Source organism: Copidosoma floridanum, unplaced genomic scaffold, assembly GCF_036245765.1.
Source record: "Copidosoma floridanum isolate Cflo_tuat_1 unplaced genomic scaffold, Cflo_Japanese_pri ptg000006l, whole genome shotgun sequence".
Taxonomy (NCBI): domain Eukaryota; kingdom Metazoa; phylum Arthropoda; class Insecta; order Hymenoptera; family Encyrtidae; genus Copidosoma; species Copidosoma floridanum.
This window is the reverse complement of record NW_028321883.1, coordinates 3,961,435-3,985,551: the sequence shown is the minus strand read 5'-3', so window position 1 is coordinate 3,985,551 and position 24,117 is coordinate 3,961,435. Positions and strand designations below refer to the sequence as shown.

Genomic DNA, 24,117 nt, shown 5'->3' with positions numbered 1-24,117 from the left:
ATCGGTTAATGCCAAATTATATCTTTTAAAATATAAAAATTGTTAGTTTAAATACAAACACTTTGTTCAAAGAAAAGGAGTGTTATTGAGGTTAAGCGTGTTGTTTAAACGTTACCATGGTATTATCAGGTTTATCATAATTTTAAGTGTTGATATCTCTTAAATGCATTATTATCAGGAATATATTAACAGATGCAATATAATTTAGATTGATGTTGTTGATATGTATTAAAGTTGCCTAAATTTTACGAATCGAGTTATAAGGTACTTAGAGACTCCTTAAAAAAATATTCAATTATGTTACTCATTGTAAACTTGTTCTAACATATTCATTTTGCATTGTTGCGTATGCTATTATGCTTATGCACTTTATGTTAATATTAACTTTACTTATTAAATCTTCTCTAAAAAAATATCAAAAACATCATTCTGTAGATATTTTGAATCAAACAATTATTTGTAATATCCAAACTAATATGTTTTCTTTTGTAATAGTAATTATACTACACCACTTTTAAAAGCAATTTTGTATTAAGTATTATAGGTATTTAAATAATAAAGAAATCTGTAAGCCTAGAGTGTTATTGCAAGTATTCATTATCCAAAGACTAATAAATAGTCTAATCACCACATAGGATTCCAAGTTGGTACCTACGTAACATTCCCTAATTATTATATCATACCTCAAATATGTCAAATCCGCCTTTTCACAACAAGTTAATGAAAGTTTATAAAAGTTTTAATGGATGACATAGATACTTTTGACAAACATAAAAAAACCTATAACAAGGTTATAAATGCTTATAAAAGTTCATAAAAGTAAATAAAAGAGTATAAAAATTTATACAAGTTGGTAAAAGTTTATAAAAGTTTTGAAGTCTTACATAGCTACTTTTGACGAACATAAAAAAAGCTATAAAAAGTTTATAAAAGTTTTTAACTTTTATAAATTTTTATAAACTTCTTATCGAGTCTGAAATCAGTCTTTTTCGAAAAGTTTCAAAAAGTTTTAAAAAGTTTTTAGACAACATTATTTCCGCTTGGGCTGAAACCCTTGACAGTACACCTTTCACAAGAACCAAAGCCTGTATGGGCTTTTATAGACTTTACAAACGCTCTTGTTGGTCTGTCAAAAAAATCCAAGCCATCCGTTTTTCTTGTTAAAAAAAAAAAAAAATTCGTCGATTCATTTAAAAAAATTAACAAGTTTAACTAAAAGTTTTATTGCATACAAAGAAATTGGAAGACTTCTATCTATAATATAAATAAAATTCTGCGTGATTATAAACATACAAAAAAGATTAAATAGAGTGATCTGAATTTTTTGTGAATATATATTATGCTATTTTGACTATACGTTTGATATTAAATAATATCCATCAACAAAACCTGTGCAATGAACATCTTTAAGTTGCTGGCATGCAATACTACCGTATTAAAGGTAAGTGGAACTACACGATGGTTTTTCTTACTATCTTAGATAGAAATATAATATCGGTATTAGTATAGGCTAAGGATGTGTGTAAGTGCATATGTGACAGATGTGAGCGTGACGTTGGCTACGTAATCAGCGTAAGCGGTAGAAAGTTGTTTGAAAATCATTGAAAGATTCGATGAAAGCGCACCGTCTTGTACTGACTAGCCTGGTAGTGCGTCGTACCATGGCTTTAATTTCAACTTTTTTCATCTACGTCATACGTAATTTATAATTGTTCATTTATTAAATATTAAAATATTTATTGAAACTACATACAATTAACCTAAATCAACTTATTCTAACGACGATTGCACCGCCTTTGTAAGCAATTTTGGTCCATAGAAAATATATTTATACTCATATATTGTATGTCATAGAAATTTTTGAAGTATGACTTCATACTTAGGTACTAAAGCACCCACTGTCCACTGATTTTTTTTTTTTTTTTTTTTTTTTTTTTTTTTACTGCTACACTAAAAAGTTTGACACACAAAAACGTGCTAAATGATTTTGATGAATATATTTAAAAAAACATACTGGTCAAAACACAAATTTTTTTTTAATTTCTTGTAAATCAAAAAAATAATTGTTAAATTTGAGTTTTTCATTTAATTTACGTTCAAAGATGATGACTACACAGTTGAACAAAAAAAATTTTCATTTGAAAATATGTTATCATTATTTCGTTAAAATTGAAAAAAATACTGTTAATGATAGAAACTTATGTATTATACTTTGGCTGTTAATATTCGTAATATGTAACTGTAAAAAATGTTAATAATTTGTCAGAATCTATTTTCCTTGACACGTAGTATGTGTAGTGTGCAAAAATTTTGGCAATAAGTGGGATAGTATTATATTACGGTAACGATGTATATTGTACACTACTGTTAATAACTTCTGGAGCTTTGCTTATAGTCCAAAGCAATTATGATGAGTCAAAGTAAGCAATTATACTAAAGGTGGTTATAGCCACACATCCAACTCTTAACAATAGTTTTGGTTTGATAAAAAAAAAAAAAAAAAAAAAATCCATATTACTGTCCCTAATACATCATGTAAGAAAACTCACATTATATTCTAAAGACCATAAAGTTCGAAAAAAATAAATAAATTCAATGCTTCAAAATCCAATTTATGTACAACGTTTTTTCAGAGCTTGGCGTATAGTTTATAGTAATTATAATAAGTAAAAGTAAGAAATTATGATAAAAGTGGTTATAGCTGTACAGTTAACTTAAAACAAAAGTTTCCATTTAATATTAAAAAAAAATATCAATGTCCCTTATGCATCGTGTCAAAAACTCACATGGTATTTTGAAAAATCATGATGTCCGGAAAAAAAAAAATTAATACTTCAAAATCAAATTAACGTATAATATTTTTCTGGACAAGTACAACACTTGTGTCATTCTTGCACAACAATTTTAAATTAATATATCTTTCTATCTGAGTGGTTAGACCTGTCCAATTTGTAATATGCCATGTTATTTATAATTTCCAGTATCATAATATAGTTTTTAAATGGTTGTGTGAAAAAAACTGTGCTGCTGGCCTCTCTCAAATTTTCATTTGTTATAGAAAATATTAAAAGAAAAAAATTTTTTTTCTTTTTTTATAAATATCTGTCAGAACCTCCCTTTCTCTGTAAGTAATCCTCTTAATCTTTAACTAGTGTTAACTCATATAAGGTTGAATTATGTCAGTTAAATTGTATTATGCAGGTATCCTTAAGTAGTTAAAGTATGTCAAAAAGCTGAGAAAGTCCCGTTGTAGTCGTCACTTTGTCGCTTAATTATTTTGCTATATTCGCTTAGCTGTATCCTATCTACGACAATCACGTGAAATCTTACTTAAGATCTCAGGTAACTATTTTGTGCCAAAAACTTATCTGGAATTTCAGCTGAGATTTTTGAAAAAGTATTTTTGCTAAAGAGAAATTTAATATAATTTTACAGTATTCACAGTTAATCCGTTTAATACCTATTCTTTGAAGATAAGATCAATTTTTTAATTTTTCAGGTGACATCTCAAGTGCTTTCTCAAATTAAATAACAGATGAGATCTTACCTAAGTATCTTACCTAAGAGTGCTTAAGAAATTTATTTTATTTTTAAAAATTGGCAGAAAACACTCTCACAAATGTGTTTTTTCGATGTACCATCCAAATAGGATCTGGCCTATGGGGTAGCATAACTTAAAAAAAGTTAATAATTAATTTCACAGTATTCAAGTAAGGATACTTTTTACGAAATCTCAGTTCAGATTTCAAATCAGTTCTTAGCATAAGATTGTCACGTGAGACGGTTGGAACATCAATACAATTATTATTAAGGTCTATTACAAATAGTATTTAATTAATTTCAAATTGTATTTGAAGGAAATTATTATGTTTTAGTTTTTATAACGACCTTAGTCTACGTCTATGATTCACTGTATCAGTCCACTGATGAAAATATATTAGGTGCAAAAGCTCTGATATTCTAATATTATTAAAAATACAAGCATCTAACATCTAGTTACAAAGTGTGTAGTTTAATTCCTTACTAGCTTTCAAATCACCAATCATATGTTCTGAAAGCTTTCATATAACAGAAGTCTGTTTCCCTTTTTGATGGACGTTTATTATACAGTCATTATAATGTATATTATTAAATAGCGTGGTAAATACAAATATACGTATATTATGTACGAATGCGTGAAATTTGATGAAGATTTGAGCATTGCCAGATAAACTGCCACTTTCCTGTCAGTGCAATAATGTGCAGTGTGGGGAGAGAGTACTCAGACTACTTACCGTTGAGTCAAACTATATCTATACTTACAGCTAGTGCTGTTAGTACTGTCCAGACGGCGCGTGATTCGCGGAGTAACTACTAGCCGAGTATAACCTAAGAAAACTGAAAATAAGAGAGCCATTGACAGTTTCCATGCATGGAAGAGCTGTATGCGCCGATATGTAAAAAAACTGTTCTGGTCTCGCTCTTATCCGCTCAAAGCGTGCTACGCACGACAAGGAGCTTCGTTTCAACAATTTTTTAGAATAATCTTGTACTTTAACATATTTCAATATTTTAGTAAAGTCGTTTGCTTTGAAAAGATTTTTTATACATTTCGCCATCTACCCTGATTTCCCCATCTGCTTTAAGTGTTTCTAGTTTGTGGGAAAGCAATAGTAGCAATGCCGATTACGAATTTCGTTCGCACTGACTTTTTGATTCTGTGTACTGTATCTTAACATGGTGTATCTGAATGTTTAACCATTATTCAATTTTCTAATTAACCCCGTGGTTAAAAGTCAGGGCATCCTCGAAAAACACCAGCCATGATATTAAAGCATGACACCCTTATAACTAACAGCCTTTTTTAAAAAGTTCAAAGTAATTATTTACAATTGGATCTCCTATCTTACTTTTTCCTCCAATAATAGTTGGATCTTTTACATGTTTTCTTAAATGTTAATATTCCCAACTACTTTTTTTATAGATAAACTTTTTTCAAAATGACCCTCCACTAAAATGATGCTAAATTTTATGATAGTCAAATTCTTGATCATTTACAGAATTAAACTTTCCTCACATACATTTACAAAAGCTGTTGCTATTGCCTTATACAACGAAACTCAAATGCAATAAAAATCAAAACACCCCACTGCTGGTACGAAATTTGCGTTTGAAAACTTTTTTTTTGTAAACTTGGGGGGAAAAACTGTTGGTAAAAAGTTGTTACTGAGCGAATACATTTATTTAAAATGAAAAAGAATAAAGACCAGATTCACTGAGACTATTGCCGATTACACGCAAAAGAGTGTACCCCTTGAACTAAGTCTGCTACTGGTATGTGCATGAAGGGATGATCGAGTTTCTTTATAGTAATCCCCCTAATCAAGAATAGTGTGAGGTAGAACGTATTGTAGCTAGATAGATAGTTATACATTTTTAAGACTGTCTCTTTCAACTCGTCCATTCCTTACGTTATCCGTCGCTGTATAGCGTAAAAAAGGAAACTAACAATCATCCAGAACAGCTGCCATCACAGGTCTTGCATGCTGATTTACTGGATTATTCAACAGTGTTATTCTCTAACTACTTAAAACAGAGAAGCTCAAACAAGCTATGAGAAGGATAAAATATTAGGATTTGTTGACAAATCTATGAAATTGAGGCAAGTTAGTAATTTTTTTCGAATATTTTACCAAGACTTTCAATAAAAAAATATTCAAAGAATCTTTTACTATCAAGTTACAATTTCTTATAAGAAAATTGTTTGCTTGGTTTTAGCTATGCAAAAACTTCGAAGAAAAAATCACTTGAAACATAAGCTTAGTGATAATGGTAAAAATGAAGCTCTCGTAAACTTAAATAAAATTTTTTAATTAAAGGTACGATATTTAATGATTTTGAGTGACCTAAAGCTAAAAAATTCTAAAAAAAATTTTATAAAAAATATTCATAAAGTTAAATGTTTCATAAAAAGTTTCATTGATTAATTTTTTAGTTAATTCAAGGTTAAAAATGCATTTCTTAAGAAATTCCAAGTTTCAAAAATATTGCTCTTTATTGAAACTCAGATTGGATCTAGAAAAACCTTTTTATATGAATTTTTAGTTTATTATCATTTTTTATTAAAATAAAACTGTATTCATGGCATGAGTAGGTATTGCTTCAATTTAACTTCGTCAAGGAATGACAACCTACCTAACTTCTAGATAAACTGTAGATATTTAAGTAAAATCAAAAGTATCTTCATAGCATAAAAATTAAACAAAAAAAAGATTCGTGAAATTCATGATATTATTTAAGATGAGCCATCAATAATCCCCAAAAATCCTTAGAAATCATTCATTAAACCATAAGAAGTTCATAGAATAATGATGAAGATTCTCATAGTAAATTAACAATAATAAGTAGAGATTTTTGTGAAAGCTTTCTAGTTCTTACAAATTTGAATAAAAATAATTTAATAGCAAATAATTATTTTAAAAACTAATAATATTCTCAAGCCTTTGGTTGATTTCCGAAATTTTCAAATTTCTAACGCATATTCATTCGATGAATAAACTATTTCTTATTTTTAATAATAAAAATCTGTAAAGGTCAAATAAAATCATTAAAAACTTTAGAAAAATATATAAGAAATTGAACATGGTCAAAAGCTTACGAAGATATTCATATTTCTCCAGATAGCTATGTTTTTTTAACGTCTTATAATAAATTTACATTTTGTGAATGAAGAGATTTTAGAATTTATGGCTGGAGAACATAAGATATATTTGAATATGGATCATGCAATCCACAATGGAGTCAATAAGACTTTAACAATTCTTCACAAACACCCGATTTTTACTCTAATTTTACTAATATATAAAGCAAAGCTGCTAAAACCATTGTAATCGCTAACTGCGAAAACTAATCAATAGATATTGCTAAAATTTTGCATACCGATTCTTGACACTTCTTAGATGGCTTTGATATAGTTTTTATCTTGAAAAAGTTAATAACAATAGCAATAAATAAGCTCAATGTTTTGCAAAAATACGCCAGCTTTTCACGTTGATTCAGTAGAATCCGCTAGGTGGCGTTAACATAAAATCTAAGCTACCTACAAAAAAATTAAATTAGTGTGGTTATAATAGGCTAGAGCGTCTCAAAAAATTCTGCAGTCGTCTACGGGCAGTGCATCAGACTGCATCGAGATCCATCACGATCTCCATACACAGAGACTTTAAGGGTGAGAGTCAAGCTACCTGCAGCCAGCTCTTCATCATCAAAAATAATAATAAGGATAGCTGGAAGTTTCACCACTGGCCCTTTTCAGAGCCATTATAAGTATCGTTCCCTACTCAACCATCAATCTTATTGGTTCTTTCAAGGGCCATCTAAATTGAAGCTACCTTGCTAACGAATAAATTTTTACTACCATTTCCGGAAACGATTTGTCGACTAAAAGACTATGTTAACTAATGACGGCCACTATTAAACCAAGTCAGTCATTCACTGGCAGACGTCACGAGTGGAGTTGTTCGTCGCAAGGCTTGGAACTCCGGTGACTGACAACTCTATATTACCCTCTTGACTCTAAGCATTCAACCAGAAATCGCCGATCTTTTTTCCAACGTCTGTGCTGGGTAAACCTAACAGTTATAAAGGAAAAAAAACCTGACCCAACAGAACAGTCTCCAGCGGGAAAGCATCACGAACCAACCTTCCCACTTTAGATCACCAAAACAATTGAGTCTGCAAAAAATAGAAGGTGCTTGAGACGCCAACGTTTTCGACGTTGTACCAGGAGACGTTGTAAAAGATCTCTACAACTAGCTCCAAAGCTCCTGACTTTGTAATTTTTCTTCCGATTAGTGTGAAGCTTCAACATCAGACCAGAGAAGATCACCCTAAAGTATCCAGGCAGTCACATTTGCTGGAAACTTTAGTCAAGAAAGAGTTTACTCAAGAAGCTCACCCGTCCTTTTAAAAGCAATTGGACGTCGAACTACTTTGCCAACAAATATATTAGAAGTTGATAAAGTTTAAAAAAAACAGTTTTTAGGGCTCGCAAAACGAGTATGACAAAAGTGCTCAAATAAACATTTTAGAAACTGTAAGCATTTAGGCCTACTTTAAAAAATTTTTAATTTTCCTGTTTCTATTCTAAGTGAAAATTGAAACACATGCCTTGTGCTACTAGCTTACGTATATATGCGTTATATATTCACGGCAGCCAACAGCAGGCAGATAGAGGGCCAGCTTCAGCGAACTCTTCGGCTGCCGAACTCTTTGACTGCCACCTGTGGACTGAAAGCGCACCGTGGTTACAAGCCTCCATTGGGCCGTCGCGATATTTCGCATTCAGGCTGAATGATTCTGTTTGGGAGCCGAAAGACCTTTTCTGTTTGGGAAGTTATAACGAATTATTAACGTTCATTGTACAGATCCTGAAGTTATTTAAATAAATTTTTTAATATGTGCAATATTAATATTATCAAAAGCTACCCCATATTAAAAACAAGTGGATAGTGAGTGCCTGAGTACCCAAGTTTAATGTTATACTTTTATAAAATAGCTTGAGAAACAGTATAATTTTGAGTATAAAATACCTTCTATGGAACAATATTGTGTACCAAGGTGGTGCATTTATCATGGAAATGAGTATACCTACGTTGATTAGGTGTGACTTTATTTAATATTTGATGAGTTAACGATTATAAACATTATATTACGGCACAATACAATAAAAAAAATGTATAGGCTGGCCAGTCCAAGACTGTGCACTTTCATCGAATCTTTCGGTGATTTTAGAAAATTCTACTGCCTTCGCTGATTACATTTGTAACGTCACTCACACATTTATCACGTACGATCTAACACTTATTTCTTGTCCATATTTAATACCCAAAATATAATTGTATATAGAACATTCAGAAAAACTATCCTGTAGTATGTAGTTTTCTTCAATAGTTATATAGTATTACATGCCAGTAAATGTCCCTTCAGGACGTTCATCACACATAGGTTTTTTTGACAGATATTGTTTAAACGTCAAACGTAGTTTGAAATAGCATAAAAAATACCCACAAATATAGCAGCTCATTTGACTGTACTATTATTTTATACATGATACATTTGAAAAAATAAATATTAAATATGTAACCATATAAAAAAATTACATCAAATGGCATTTATATGATTTGTTGGAATCTCCTAATTTTTTAGGTACAAAAGATTCCTTTTAGAAAAACCTATCGAATTTCCAAATAGACCCACAAGTTAAATTTTGAATGAATTTAGAAAGAGGGAATAAGGTGTGCGTGAAAGCATTTGTATAAGTACATCCACGTAAGAAAAAGAATTGTTAGCTTTACTGTACACATCAGCGTTCCTGTCATTTCTCTTAACTTTGTCCCACAAACTATGTGGAGAACGTCCTTAAATCAAAAAATCACTTCAATCACACATAAAAAAACTGTGGAAAAATAAAATACAATAGAAGTTAATGATTGTATTTGTACAGTACAAAAAATATATTGTAATTTTTGAAAATTTTGAAAAAATATGAAAAAACTGTATAAGAAATTATTTATTTATTGTAAAAGTAACAAATGAAATAAGTATGAATAAATATTCATTAATAAATTGGAAGGGTGCTCTACTAAAATATACTAATTGACAAGTTTTTAAGAAACAATTAAATTATGAAGTAAAATTTTTATTTATTTAATTCAAAAACTAAACCAAATAAGTTAATGCACATTAAATAAAAATTTCTGTGGGGGGGGGCGAGGTGAAGGCGTAGAATTAAGCAAAATCTACTTTCGTCACACTTTTTCTCAAGGTCAAAATCTGAAATCGTTGATTTACCCCCACGCATAACGCGCCTATAGAAGTATAACTTTAAAAAAAACATCAATTTATCTTACGTGGTTCCCGAGATATCGTTATTTTTGATGCGTGTTTTCATTTTGAACGCGGTCGCTCGGAAATCCTGGAGGCATGATGGAGAGAGTGGGCGTGGCCTACGTTGGCGGCTCATCACGCCGCTGCATCCACGGAAAATAGCTGCTTTTTGACATTGAGTTTTCGCGTACTTCCGGAATGTCAAACGGAACGACGTTTTGGCAGGTTGTAAAATAACTATCGACAAGTACAATGCCGTTTGAAAAATAGGAATATGTTGATAAACCAGCCACTTCCAACTTTTTTATGGAGGGACAATTTTTTCCTTTTTGCAGCGATTTGCAAAAAGTTTACAACTGATTTTCTTGAAATTAAGTGTGGATGGTGAGGGTCACATGATCTACCTTGCATTTAATTTTCAAGTCTAAATATTTAAATGAATGTGAGGTATAGATTTTTAAAACACGATCGAAAAGAACACTTTTTGGCAAATTGCGAAAAAATGGCTGGGCTAATTTTATTCCCCTGAGCTCATTTTCTTCGTAGTGAAATTACGCATCTTCTATAATGATACAACTTTTTGTCCGACTCTCCAGTTTTTGTCTAAATGCGGAAAACCATTTTTGACCACATTTACAATTTTTTTCGGGCCATTAGCTGACACAATTTGGAGTCTAAGACTATATCAATTTGCTTAGAAAGTGAATAACTACTGCCATAATTTTTTTCGCACTAATAGCAATTTAATTATTAAAAAAGCTAATTCCATCCTTCAATAGGGTCAATCGCAAACGTGTTTTGCCACTACATCACAGGAAAGACAAAAGCAGAAAGAAAAAAGAAGAGAAGAAGAAAACTGCCAAACTTTTCCGAAAATCACAATCTCGTCTGGAAAGAGACAATTAAAAGCCAGTTCTCATCCTTCCTGTTCCTGCACCCAACTCTGTACACCAAAAAAAAAATTCACCAATAAGAGCTAAATCATACCTTTCAAATCAAACTTTAAAGCCCTCTATTTTTAAAAAAATTTGTATAATTCCTGAGCTGCCGTAGCCTTAAATCATCAACCGTCAGACTAACTCAAGCTTTGAAAATACTTGGAAAAGAGAGTACATTTTTTGACACAGAATAATAAGGAAATAAGTCCAATCGATCGGTCACAAAGTTCCAACCTTGAAGTATATAGAGACACCCTGTGAATGCGCAGAACCCATTAAATTTGAAGCAGTTACCACAACTTTTCCTCAAAGAGTGAGAGCAGCCGCGTACGCTCTAGTTGAAGGAACCCTTTCTCAGCATATAGATGGGAGTACGAAAAGTAACTCGCTGACTGCTACGTGTTCCAAGTGGATGAATTGGTGAATCATAAAATATGTGACGACAGAATAGCGGCCCTGAATCAGCCGTGGATGGATTAGGACAGTCAATAAAACTCTTTCCTTCCATGAGAAATCAACGCGTTACTTGCCAGCGAACTAACGGTAACGAAGAGCTAAAATGCCAGGTTGACCAGTACGTGGACCAAGCAGGCATTTCCATGCCAAGTAAGAAATAAAATAATCCATTTGCAAGAGCCGTTCTTAATAGAACACCGGTCATAAACCTACGGGGATCAGCGAATTCTGATGTTTCTACCGCTACAAGTATAACTATTGGATCATTACATTCTTTATTCGAAATCAAGCCACAGCCTACGGGTACGACAGACGACAACTATATCGACCCAGAAAAAGATAAGCTCACTTTAAACCCATTGGCCGAGCATGGCTCTGAAAAAGAACTTCTTAAAAACTCTATCCCCTGCAAAGGAAATTAGGAATTCTCTGACTCAGAATCGGACGACGACACTGGAGCCGATAGGAACTCGCCCTTGCAGCAAGAAAGTATGGCGCAAGCAGTTACACTAAAAGGTGCCCTTAGAGTAGTCCTGGAATTCAGTGGAAGCAACATACCTCTCAATATGTTCTTAGAAGAAATACGATGAAGCCAAAGATATAGTAAGTGAAGCAAATGACCAAAATTTAACCAAACTCGCCCGTAGTAAATTAAATGGATAAGAACGAGCAGCAATTCAAAGGCTTACCTTCGATACCATCGAGGAACTAAAAATCCACGTCACAATAATCTGTGCCCCCACCAAGATAATCCATCAACTCTTGGGTGAAATGGGGAACGAATTCCAAAGGCCTGGTGAAACTGTAGTGATATACGCGAACCGCATCAACGACCTTCAGCACCAGATATTGGAAAGGGACTAAAGGACAACGGCGACGCAGTCGTTCCCGCTCTGTATATCATATCTCTTGAGTAAAGTGTTGGAGAATATTTTAGATACGGGCTCTAATTAGAAATAGAAATTAAATTAAGTGCGGTAAATAAAGAAAGATTAAATAACTTCATAAAAAGAGCCATAAAAGTAGAAAATGCCCTACAGAAAAGATGTGCCTTACATGCCCAGGATGATCAAAGTGTCACTCAACTTGAGAAAAGGCACCACGTCTCCTACTGTAGCCTTTATAATTCTAATGAATAAGTGGATATAAATTGCAAGCTCAGCACAGTTTGTCAATTGTGCAAGGAGGCAGGCCGTATGGCAGACAGAATTAACCTGAATACGGTACCTCCAACAAGCATTAAACCCAACACTCCCGACGGTTCTAAGGAGCAACATCATCAAGTCACGAAAATGCCTCCAGTGAAATACCACCGGTACTTTGTCAACTATGTTCCATCATGGGCCACACGGCCCTCCATAGCACTAGGGTACCATCGTTTTGCTACAATTCCAAGAGGAGCCTTACTGCAGGTTACTGCCCGGAAAAAGGAATAATTTAACCAACAACTAAGGATAGCAGCAGTCACAAATAAATATCTACCTGGGTTGCGCTGCTTGTGGCAATCGAGGGCACCTTGCCGAGAAATGCACCACATGCACCTACTGCAGAAACAAAGAATACACATTGTACAGGAGTGCAGAAAACGTTAGTATAAGGAGTGAGCCAACCAGGGAAACACTTTTGGTGCTCGAATTATGAGCCTGAGATGCCCTGAGCGCCTCTAAAACCCCAGCGCACTCGACGGATCGCACCCCAACCCTGCACGAATTAATGCTCTTGAGTTAAAACTCCAGAAAGGGTTTGTGCCATACCTAATCTTTCACTCAGGCCCTAGTCTTATCAGTTTGATAATAGACTCAGAATTCTATGAAAACCTCATGAGGGGTGGAAGCATCCCTATAAACTTCTCTATTGAAAGATACAAGACGATAAAACTGCACAGAATTGGAGGTAAAACAACTTTATTCATTGGAACAGTAAAGCTGAACGTAATCAACTTAATCATTGCCTTCTATATAGTTAAAAGACCCTTCAAAATTCCCGATGATGGCATACTGAGACTATGCTTTGTTAAAAGCGGCCTATTGGGGTGGGCGGCTTAGAACAACGAAAGGGAGTCGGGGGGGGGGCGAGAATTATCTCCCAGGTCGAATTGGCCGTGGAGATTAATGCACGGAGAGTAGAACCCTGGATTGGAGACTCTAGGCGTAGTGAGGCAGTGCTTTTACTGGAATCCGATACCAACGCTGAAGTTGGTGTCACTGATGAGTAGTTTGGCAGTCAGGATCGAGCAGCAGTAAACACCCTGTGCTGGAGACTACAGGCAATACACTTTTAATTGGGTACTGTCTGAAGAAGTAGTATTTTCACTTAAATTTGGAGTAGTATCAATAAAAGGAAATATTGTTGGTTATTCAATATTTAGATCACATTGCACCTTCAATGATTCATCCTAGGATATGAAAAGAAAATAAGCGTGTGAATTTGAGTGGTATGAGTGTATATTATAGAAAAATTTAAATTATTGTTGCGTTACTTTTACTGAAAACCTTAAGAAAATGTATGTGCATGGTGGTAATAGGTCCAAATTCATCAGTTTAATATTAGAACTCTATTAATGAATCTCTTACCTCGTTTATCTCATGTATGCACAAATGCATTTTTAAAACAAACCTCTACATAGTGCACTGCATAAAGCGTGCTCACTAAAAAAAAGGTTCGTTAAAGTCTTACTATTAAAAATCTGAAGACAAGACAAAGATGCATTTTATAACGTATTTGAAGAATTTAGGCTCGTCGTTAATAGAGTACGTAAAATAAAATATTGGTCCAAATATAATTGATTTTACAAAAAATAATAAACTATTGTCTTTTTACAGTATACTTTACTGTATACTTTAAAAGGAAGGGGTTATCAATAAGTATTTAAAACTAAATTTTTTTCAATTGATCTATAAATATTTAGAACAAAGTTTTTTTTTTTTTTAAATTTAAATCTCGGTAACAACGACTGATCCTTTAGCTCGCTTGTAGAACTATATAGATTTTACCGTGTAAAGTCCGAAATTATGTACTTCGGGAAATGCACAAAAATTTTTGTGGAAAGTGCGAAATGAACGGATGTGGCTATTTAAAAGGTGTGGGTTAGTAAAAAATAGACACAAATACGAGTGAATTTGTATTATTAATATATACATCTATTAGAACTAAAACTGTTATAATGAAATGAAAAAATATAAAAGTAAATGGAATATCTTAAGCTCAATTTATTAATTAGCTTGAACAATAAAACGAAGGTTTACATTTTCAATAAGTGGTTGTCAAGTGATTGACGAAAGTCTGTAACATGTCTTTTTTTATAATTAAACTCGTTACCATGCCAATTTTGTTTGCTGTTTTTACACAATCAAATACTTTTATTTAAATAAACAAATGAACGCTACAAACAAAAACATGTTTAGAATATAAAGAATACTATATTTATTAATTAATTTCTTTCCCTAAATTACTCGCCAAACGGCCCCGAAATCTATTTGAATCTTCGTGCAGGTATCTGAGCCTACATGCACAAACAAAAGATTTGATGGTCAAAAGCCCATTAAAAACATACTTTTTCAAAGACTGGCCTAAACTCACTTTAAAAAAAAATTAAAACAGAAATCTTTGTTAAAAAAAATCATGTTTTTGCCTTAAAAATTTATGATTTGATTCTTTTGTAACAAACACTGTTCAGAGCTATTCAACTTTGTTTTCATGAGAATAAATCTTTTGAATATACAGTAGGCTCTATATAATAAATCATTCATATGATTAAAATAATAATACATTTATAATAATACAGTCGTATAGCTTTTAAAAGTCTTACTTCAAATGCATTTGTACATCAATAATAACAATATACTCATATTTGTGTTAATTCTGAATTAATCCACACACTTTGAACAACCACATCACTCGAACCGTAGTTTGTACGATATCCATTTGGGCAAAGTTTGGTAGTTTTAACTTAGTGTAAGCCAGTTTACTCATTTTCGCACTTTGCACAAAAATCTCTGTGCATTTCTCGAAGTACATCATTTCTGACTAATTTCTGACTTTACACGTAACATATACACAAATAAAGTAACAATAAAAAATTTTTAAAATTTGAAGAAGTCCTTAGCAGTTTAATAAGAAACTAATCACTTAATACCACTATAATTGTTTACCAACTTAGCTATTAAGGGCTCTAACATTTAAAAAGTACATTACAATACTAACAGGGGGAGAACGTGATTGACGCACGCATCTTAGTTCGTATACAAGCACCAGTGAGTGTGTCAATACAGGCGTGTATCAGTCACGTAATCTCTCGCATGTTAATATACACAACTTTTCAATCCAACGTACGAGGAAAACGAGATTTAGAGCCATCCATTATGGCTCTTCAAAGATCACAATGTATAAGAGCACTCGTACGAGCTGTAAGTCACTTATATAAATCAAGGTCTTAAGAGCCACAACAGATGACTCGAAATCAAGTTTTCTTCGCACGACCTGTTGAAAAAAAAAATGAAGTCCATGATTATTTTAACCATAAAGTTCATACGCAAATTTTTTTTTCCACGATATTTGTAGTATATGAAAGTGTGCTCGTAAGCGTTTGTGTGTGTGCTAGCATGCTTGCGCATACATGCGTGCATATACACATAAATGCACACATTAGCACGTATAAGTACCTATGTGAGCACATAAGCTCGTACATAATAGTGTACCTGTATACTTGAGCAACTGCATTAAGAATCTACCTCTTTACACGTAAAGCTTAAACTTATATTGCTTGAAAGCTGATTTTGGACCTCACAATTAAGTACATTTAAATGAAAAATTATCCGTAAAGTATGAGAATTAGAAAGGGGGGAAAGTGATGGATGGGTATAGAAATAGGAATCAATATTGCTGTACAATCAATAGTGCTAACTGCTGTAGCATCAGAGATCGTCGAGAATACATAGAGTCAAAGAAGACACGGTCTTATACATCACTACACTGAAAGAGAAAAACCATATATTTTATCGTGATTTTCCCTACAATTATTACCGTGCTGATAGTAATCGTGGGACGAAGCAAGATCACGGGACTTTCGTATGTAACTTAGTCAATTGTTACCGTGATGCACAGTAAAAATCGTCAAGCACCCAACAAAACTTGTTCCCATCGATTACATACATAGATAGATTATTGCAGTGTGGTATCATACATTTAACTCGTTCATACTCGGAGATAAAATCATGAAACGATTATTAAAAAATTGCCCTATTCTCATTGTGCCTATATAAGAAGAGTATTGATCCAATAATCCAAAACATTACCTTCCATGCAAAAATAATTCCAACCAAAAAATATGCTACACGCACATTCTATCCAAGAAATTCTGTTATGAATTTTCGTATTTATCATTTTGTTTTTACAACATTGTTTAATTAGGTCTCAAGAGCACGTGTATGAGTTTTCAGGTCGTAATATTAAATAAAAAATATTTAGGAAGTTACTTCGTAAAACACACTGGCACCATTGCTTCCATTTTAAGCAAAATAACTCTCCAAATATTTTTGATTTAATATTATAACCTTAAAATTCATACACGTGTTCTCGAGACCTGATTAAGCAATCTTGTACGAAAAAAAATGTAAATTTCGAAAATTCATAACAGACTTTCTTTGACTGAATATGCGAGTGGCATGTTTTTAGATTGGAATTATTTTTGCATGAATGATGTTTTAGGTTATCGGATTAATACTTTTATTACATGTAAGAAATCGGAAACGTGTGCAATTAAAAAAAATCATTTCATGATTTTATCTCCGAGTACAGATGAGTTGAACATTTGATGCCGCACTGAAATCATATGTTTAAATATGTGAGCGATGGGGGAAATTTTGTTAGACACCCGACGGTTTTACAATGCATCACGGTAAAAAAGTTACTAAGTTAGGTAAAAAAGTCGCATAATTTTGGTTTATCACACGATTACGGTCGTCAGCACAGTAATTTTCGTAGGAAAATCACCATAAAATTGAAATTTTTTTTTCTCAGTGTACCTAAGGATATATATGTTACCGGCAAGACCCGAATTGCCTAGGCAAAACTTGAATTGCCGGCAAAAAGAGAGATGCCTACCACCGTCGTAGACAATTTGAGTTTTGCCTGATTTGTCTTAGGCAAAATCAAAAATCAATGTTCCTTTATTGGCAAATAAACGAAAGTCTCGAAGCACGTGCTTACGTTGTTTATAAAGCAGAATTAAAGGAAAATTTGGTTCATCATTAGTATCATAGCGTTTTTCTACTATTTTACTATAGTCAGATTATGTAAATAGACGTACAGCTTATTCACTGCTGGCAAACCGCCCGTTACGTTTGTGAGATACTGCTTTTTTTATTGTGTGTGCAAAAATGTGTGATAACGGTATTTAAACTTGGAAAGATGAAATTCAATTTAAAATTTCAAAAGGACATTGTCATAAAACATTTACTTAACTACAGTATGAACATATTTATGAGAATATCGTACCTAGTCAGATTAGTGAATAAATACATAGCATCAGCTGGATATAGAAAAAAATCATGAAAACATAACTTTCTGTAGAAAAGAAGCGGCTGAGAGTTTTAAAAAACAAGCAAAGGAAATGAAAGTAAATCCTAACAATATACATGCACTAGCAAACTGAAGTGGTAATACATGAATACCAATTTCTGATGTGAAAAAGGTAAAAAGTGATTATTAAAAATTGATGGCAAAATTTTTTAGTTATTTGCTGGTAAGAATATTATTAAATCATTTTATTATATCTGTATTATTTTCTCATAAGATTATAATAAATGTTACGCATGATTTTAGATTCGAGTAAGACGTTTGCGAGCAAAGACTTTTACATGAAGCTAGCATTCTACTAGACGTACAGTTATTTTTTCGAACAGCAGAATCAAAAAATTCAAATACTATTATTCAACGATATTTTTGTTGGAACTAAAGGTAAACGTATTCCACAAATAGATGCTTGTGTAAAAAAAAAAAAATATGTCGTGTAATTTCAGGTGCCACTCTTACATGTCAAACAGTAACAAAGAAGAGATGTATACTTTTAACTAAAGCAATTTTTCTTTCAAGAAACAAATATACAAACATACAACAATTACTATTACGAAATTAACTTTGCAGATTTGTCAACAAAATAAACATTTTTGACTTTTTTCTATTTTGCCTGAAAGTAACCGGGTGAAGCTAGTCGTAGGCATTTCTCGTTTTGCCTATAATTTTAGGCGATTTGGGTTGTTCTTGGGTTTCATGTTTTTCCGGTAACACATAAAAACAAAAATACGTACATCTATACCGACTAGATTTATTGACGTTCAAGTGCATAAGCCCCCTAGATTTTGACACATTATGGCTCTTTCCCCACACTACCCTTCATATACCATCGTTCAAAAGCACATGCTGCCGTAATATGACACTTTCCTTACCACTATCTTGGGTTTTAATCTAGGGGGGGGGGGCGTAGAACTGCTGTAGCCTATTAACTTGACGTATGATGGAATAATACGAGTAGTATTAAGAAATGATATTTTATACTTTTGTTCTTATTTATGAAATAGCTCTTTTTGTGACAAATAACTTTTGGAATGCTAAATCACTAAAAAGATTTTTTTTTTTTTTTAGTGCTCTAGTAGCATAAAATTAAGTCTAAAAAAACTAATTTAATTTCATCATTGTTATTTTGTGATGAACAACAGCGTTTTTTCCTTCGTCGGCACTTCTCTCTTCTTTTGCCAAAATAATTTCTAAATAGGAATTTCACTGCTTGAGTGATAATTTCCTAAAAATGTAAAAATAACCAACTTTTGCGACAATTTACCATCGCCAAAATTCGACTAACTAAAACATTATTAACAGTCAGTATAATCCTGCCCTGCCATTTTATTACAGTAGTCTTAGTGAACGTTAAAGCATTTGCTCTCGAACATAGGGGAGTCACTTCTCATATAACGTAAAAAGCATAACTGTATTACTGATTCAGTAGCCTTGGTTACGAAGCTTTCTACATCCATCCTTAAGTTTTCTTTGCTTGCTGCATTTTTTAATTACCTCGTAAAGCATAATTTTTTCTACTTCATACTTTTGTCCTTACCTTGGAACGTTTACTGCGTTCTCACTTCAAAAATAGTACTCGCAGCTGGTGCGCATCCATATAGAGAAAGCAAAAATGATTTCTCGAACTTTTTTAAACTTTAAAAAGAGAGAGAGAAAAAAAAGCAAGTGCGTGCGTCTTTATAGAAATAGGTACATAGAAACAAATTTATACAGCAGAAAGCCGCAGCATGTGTGTGTTTGCGCATGAGCGTATAAACTCTCTCCATAAGTTGGTTGGTTGTATTTAACGGCAGGGGATACGTGTGGACTCTACTACGCCATAGCCTCTGTCCGTAGTAAGAGCACATAAAATGCGTGTCTACGTTGCTAGTAACTTCTAAAATTAAAAAAAAGTAAGCCATGTATTTACGTTTTTTCTTTTTCATTCGCTTAGAAGGCAGTGGCTTTACAAGAAGGGCATTTGCAAGATGTTTTTTAATTAAATTTTTAGGAATGAAAGTACGAACCTAAAAATACTTGAGTTTGAAAATACTTGGTAAAAGCACATCTCTTGTCATTAAAAATTTATTTGTATGTAATAAATATAAAAAGTATAAATAAAATACAAAGTTACGATGAAAAATGAAACTTAAAATATTATCGTTTAAAAAATACGTTAAGTATATTTCATACAAGTTTTAACTCGAATTCATCATAAATTCTCATTGGTAGTGAGTCAGGCAGTGGCACAATGACTCATTGAAAAGTTTTTTTTTTCTTATTATGGAAATTGATACTGAAAGGATAGTAAGGTACGCACACCTTGGCTTTATTTGTGAACCGGAAAGTTTGAATTAATATTATTTTAAAATATTTAAACATGGTAGAAATAATCAAATAAGACGTCGAACGTCAGTTGGTAAGTAAAAATAATATAATGATTGTAATATTATTAACTATATCAGAACTGATAGACTATCAGCATGTTTACATTTTGAATTTCACGCCATCAGCCCCTGTTGGTAAATATACATAATGACTACCGATAAGCCCATATGACTGCGGGTGAGAGAATGTACATTCTTGCTTCTGTTTTCGTTTGTTACCGACAGAAGATGATGACTCGAAATTCGAATTCGAAGTCGATTGTGCTGTTATATCCCTTAATATCTATGAACTATTCCTACACATTTGTGGTAAAATATTTTATAATAGTTTCAATCGATGGTTTTTCAATTAGTATTTGTTTTTGAATAAATTTTTACTTATTTATTAATTTCAGATTAAAATGTTTGTAGAAAAATTTATGCATTTAGATACTTTATGTTTAATACTTTGTTTCGACTCATTTACCTGAGTTTTAAAGTCGTAATAAGAAATAGTATTCTGTTTTCTTCAAAAAAAAAATGAACTCAGAAAAATTGAAAAATTTTCCAGACTTATTTAAATTAGAAATCAACATTTTTAATTGTAAATCACAATCACTGAAGCTCACGGGAATGATGAAAGAAGAAAAGCATATCGAAAAAATAAAGACATTGTATTAAAATCATGGATGTCAGAAGAACAGTTAAAAAAATGAAACGAGAAGAATCTACAAATAGAAATGCAGTTTTTTGATCGATCTTTAGACTCTTTACAGATAGAAAAACAGCTGAAAGACAAGAAAGCATAGATGCTTATCGTCCCCTACTTGCTTATTTATCGAACGATTCTTTACGTTCACATATATCTGTAGAACAATTTTTGTATTAATATACGTAAAAATATTTTATAATTTCAACATTTGTAATGCATTCCTACTTCTACATGATCAAATAAAATAATCAATACAAAGCCACAAAGTGCCACTTTACAATTAAAAATTTTTTTCCTAACAGCTGTAATTATAGCAGCATGACTACATATAAAATAAATTTAATAAATGAAAGTGATCTACTTACTAGAATTTTTTCAAATACGTACTATTTAGAACATAAATTTATAAAAAGTATACCTTACATTCAAATTTCCATTACACCGAGTTTAGCAACTTACAAATGGTGCGTGAATTACGATGCAGATCCTAGCGGCTGTCCTATTTTTGCAAGATCGGTTCTTCTAAAAGATAAGAGCATATTTTTTGCTATTTTAAACGGTAAATGTTGCACGTATGATAGCAGTTTCTCTAAATTTCTTTCAATGTAGGAGTCAATATTCCAAAGAAATAACTAGCATGTAGTAATAAACAGTTTCATTCAATGGACCTTGACCTTTACTTTGCGTTTATGTACGTTGTATGTTGCAACTCCGCCTACCTCCAAAAGTGATATCTCAGAAGAAATAAGCTTCTTATTATGTATCTTGTGTAGTACAGCATCATTAAGGTTGCTCCAGCGCCTAGTGCCGTATCAAAATGGGGAGACTAAAAATTAATCATTATTTTCTTTAAAATATGGTATAAAATTATCGTAGAGACTGTTGTAAGCCATATTCTACATTTTATATGTTACTTTAGTGAGTTAATATAAAAAAAACAAAAAAGTTTTATGGTGCCCTAATTGATGAACTGTTACGGTACGCTCCTAAGTTCAAGAGTAGTTATACCTATATATATGTACTCTGCAGAATGCAGACAGCTGAGAGCTGACTTGCACTCGCAACTGTATACTTAGTCTCCGATTATTTAAAGATTTTGTTCGATAACAAGACACTTTTCTCATGTCATCGAAAACTGCGTAATAATATATACAAGATAGTATGTTTTTTACACCTTACGGGTTATTTATATAAGTGCAGCAGTAGGTTGTATATCACGTAAGCTTGCATTTCCTATCTAACCCGTCTTAAAACTACTATTTTGTAAGCATGATTTCTTACAATTTTCATCGTCAACCATAATTTTTTTTTATATAAATAGAAAGATGGGAATTCAAAGAATATAATTCAATTTTATTAACCTCGGTTGGGTTATTTATAATTTTAACATTGAGGCCCCTGGAGCCACCTTAAATAAAAAATAGCTGCTATTGCATTACTATACATACTTGTTTTATCTATTCCTGTGATCCCAATAAAATTTAACTTGCTGATCACTCTTAGCCAGGACTGCAATTGACATTATTGCTCAGGCATTACAGTGTATCCTACAAATTTTTCTAATGCCACAAGGGATAATTAATGGTCCCGACCAGATATGAGTTAATTAAATCCATATTTTTCTATTACGTTTACTCTGTAAGGAATCAAATGGTTACGGTAATACTTTTAGAATTAGTTATAACCTTTTAATTTTGCTATTACTAATCTGCTTCATATCTCAATTAAACTGGAAGGTGACAATACAACCTTGTAGGTAATCTGCATTGATCATAAATTAATGAGATAAAATTTATACTGCTTGATAAAACATTTCATACTTGGTTGATACTCGTTTAGAACGAACCATTATGTATTTTTAAATATCATTTATCTGATACCTAAGACACAATGTTTATAATTGTTGAGATGCAGGAATATGGTCATAACTCAACCATGTGAAATTCAAATAAGAATAAATTTTCTCTCATTACCTTAAGTCCATCCTTAATAAAAATATAAACGCATCCGCTTTTTTAGGTCTACAAATCTTGTGAATTAAATACAGTAGTGTAACGCAGAAAAGATATATGTAGCAGGATCAAATTAAAAATTATATTGAAGGATATCGCTTGTTAATACAATAAAGACTATTTAATACAAAAATAAGTGATAGATGTAAGCCATAGATAAGAATTTTTTGCTTAACAATGTGTATTTTGTCCTTAGTTGTTCAGTGTTTTCGGAGTCATGAAGTTGTATAGCCATCCAAGCTTCAGCTATCAATATTTTAACTTGCGGAAATAGTAAAATGTTGATATATTCTTGCTGTTATTTACTGAAATACTTTTTTTTTAGAGTTTTACAGTATTGCTTTCATTAAAAACATTGTTATCGTAAACAAACACATAATTTATATTGCCTTGGAAATTTATAATACTGTAGTTTCCGTTAAACTTAATCACAATAATTTTAACATTTTTGCAGGCCTACGAGTTGTCAACTCTAACGGGTACACAAGTCATGCTCCTCGTCGCTAGTGAAACTGGTCATGTGTATACGTTTGCGACTCGAAAATTACAGCCTATGATCACAAGTGAAGCTGGAAAAGCACTTATTCAAACATGTTTAAATAGCCCTGATCCACCTTTATCTGGATCTTCTGGAGATCAACGGATGTCTGCAACTGGTTTTGAAGAAACTGAGCTCACTTATAACATAGCAGATGATGAACAAAAAGTTAGACAACTAGTGTATTCGTCTCATGGAAACAGTTTACACAGTGGATTCTCACCAAGTGGTGCACAAACTAATCAACACATTACTTCACCGCACTCTCAACATTCACATCTTATAGCACACGCGGCTACGACATCACAAAATTCGCATTTAGCCCCGTGCTCAAGCCCAAGTCCTATGCTTACTGGAAACCACTATGTTCAATCTTGTACTTCTCCACTTCCTCCTCATTTGTCTTATCATTCTCATATTTCACATTCACACAATCAACGGTAGACACATTTTTTGTAAAATTTTAATTTATAATATCAATTAAATAGGATGTAAGAGTACTTATGAGTTTTTCTACTACCATTGTGCAATATTTTGATATTTGTTTCTATTATAAATGTTATATTCTTCTAAAGGTTTATACGTTTAATGTTTTATAAAAATAGTGATATAATAAAATTAATATCTAACTCAACATTGTACTAACAACAATTATTTAAATAGTTTTTAATCTATA

At 32.3% G+C, this 24,117-nt stretch overlaps 1 protein-coding gene across 1 annotated transcript in view; it reads left to right on the top strand.

Moving 5' to 3' along the window:
• The window catches only part of bs (serum response factor blistered), an 87,693-nt gene extending 63,808 nt beyond the window's left edge, over window positions 1–23,885 (top strand). The window contains exon 2 of the mRNA XM_089598577.1: window positions 23,358–23,885. Within this exon, the coding sequence (XP_089454703.1) occupies window positions 23,358–23,885 (528 nt within the window). The remainder of the gene's footprint in view (window positions 1–23,357) is intronic.
• Window positions 23,886–24,117: the final 232 nt, after the last annotated feature.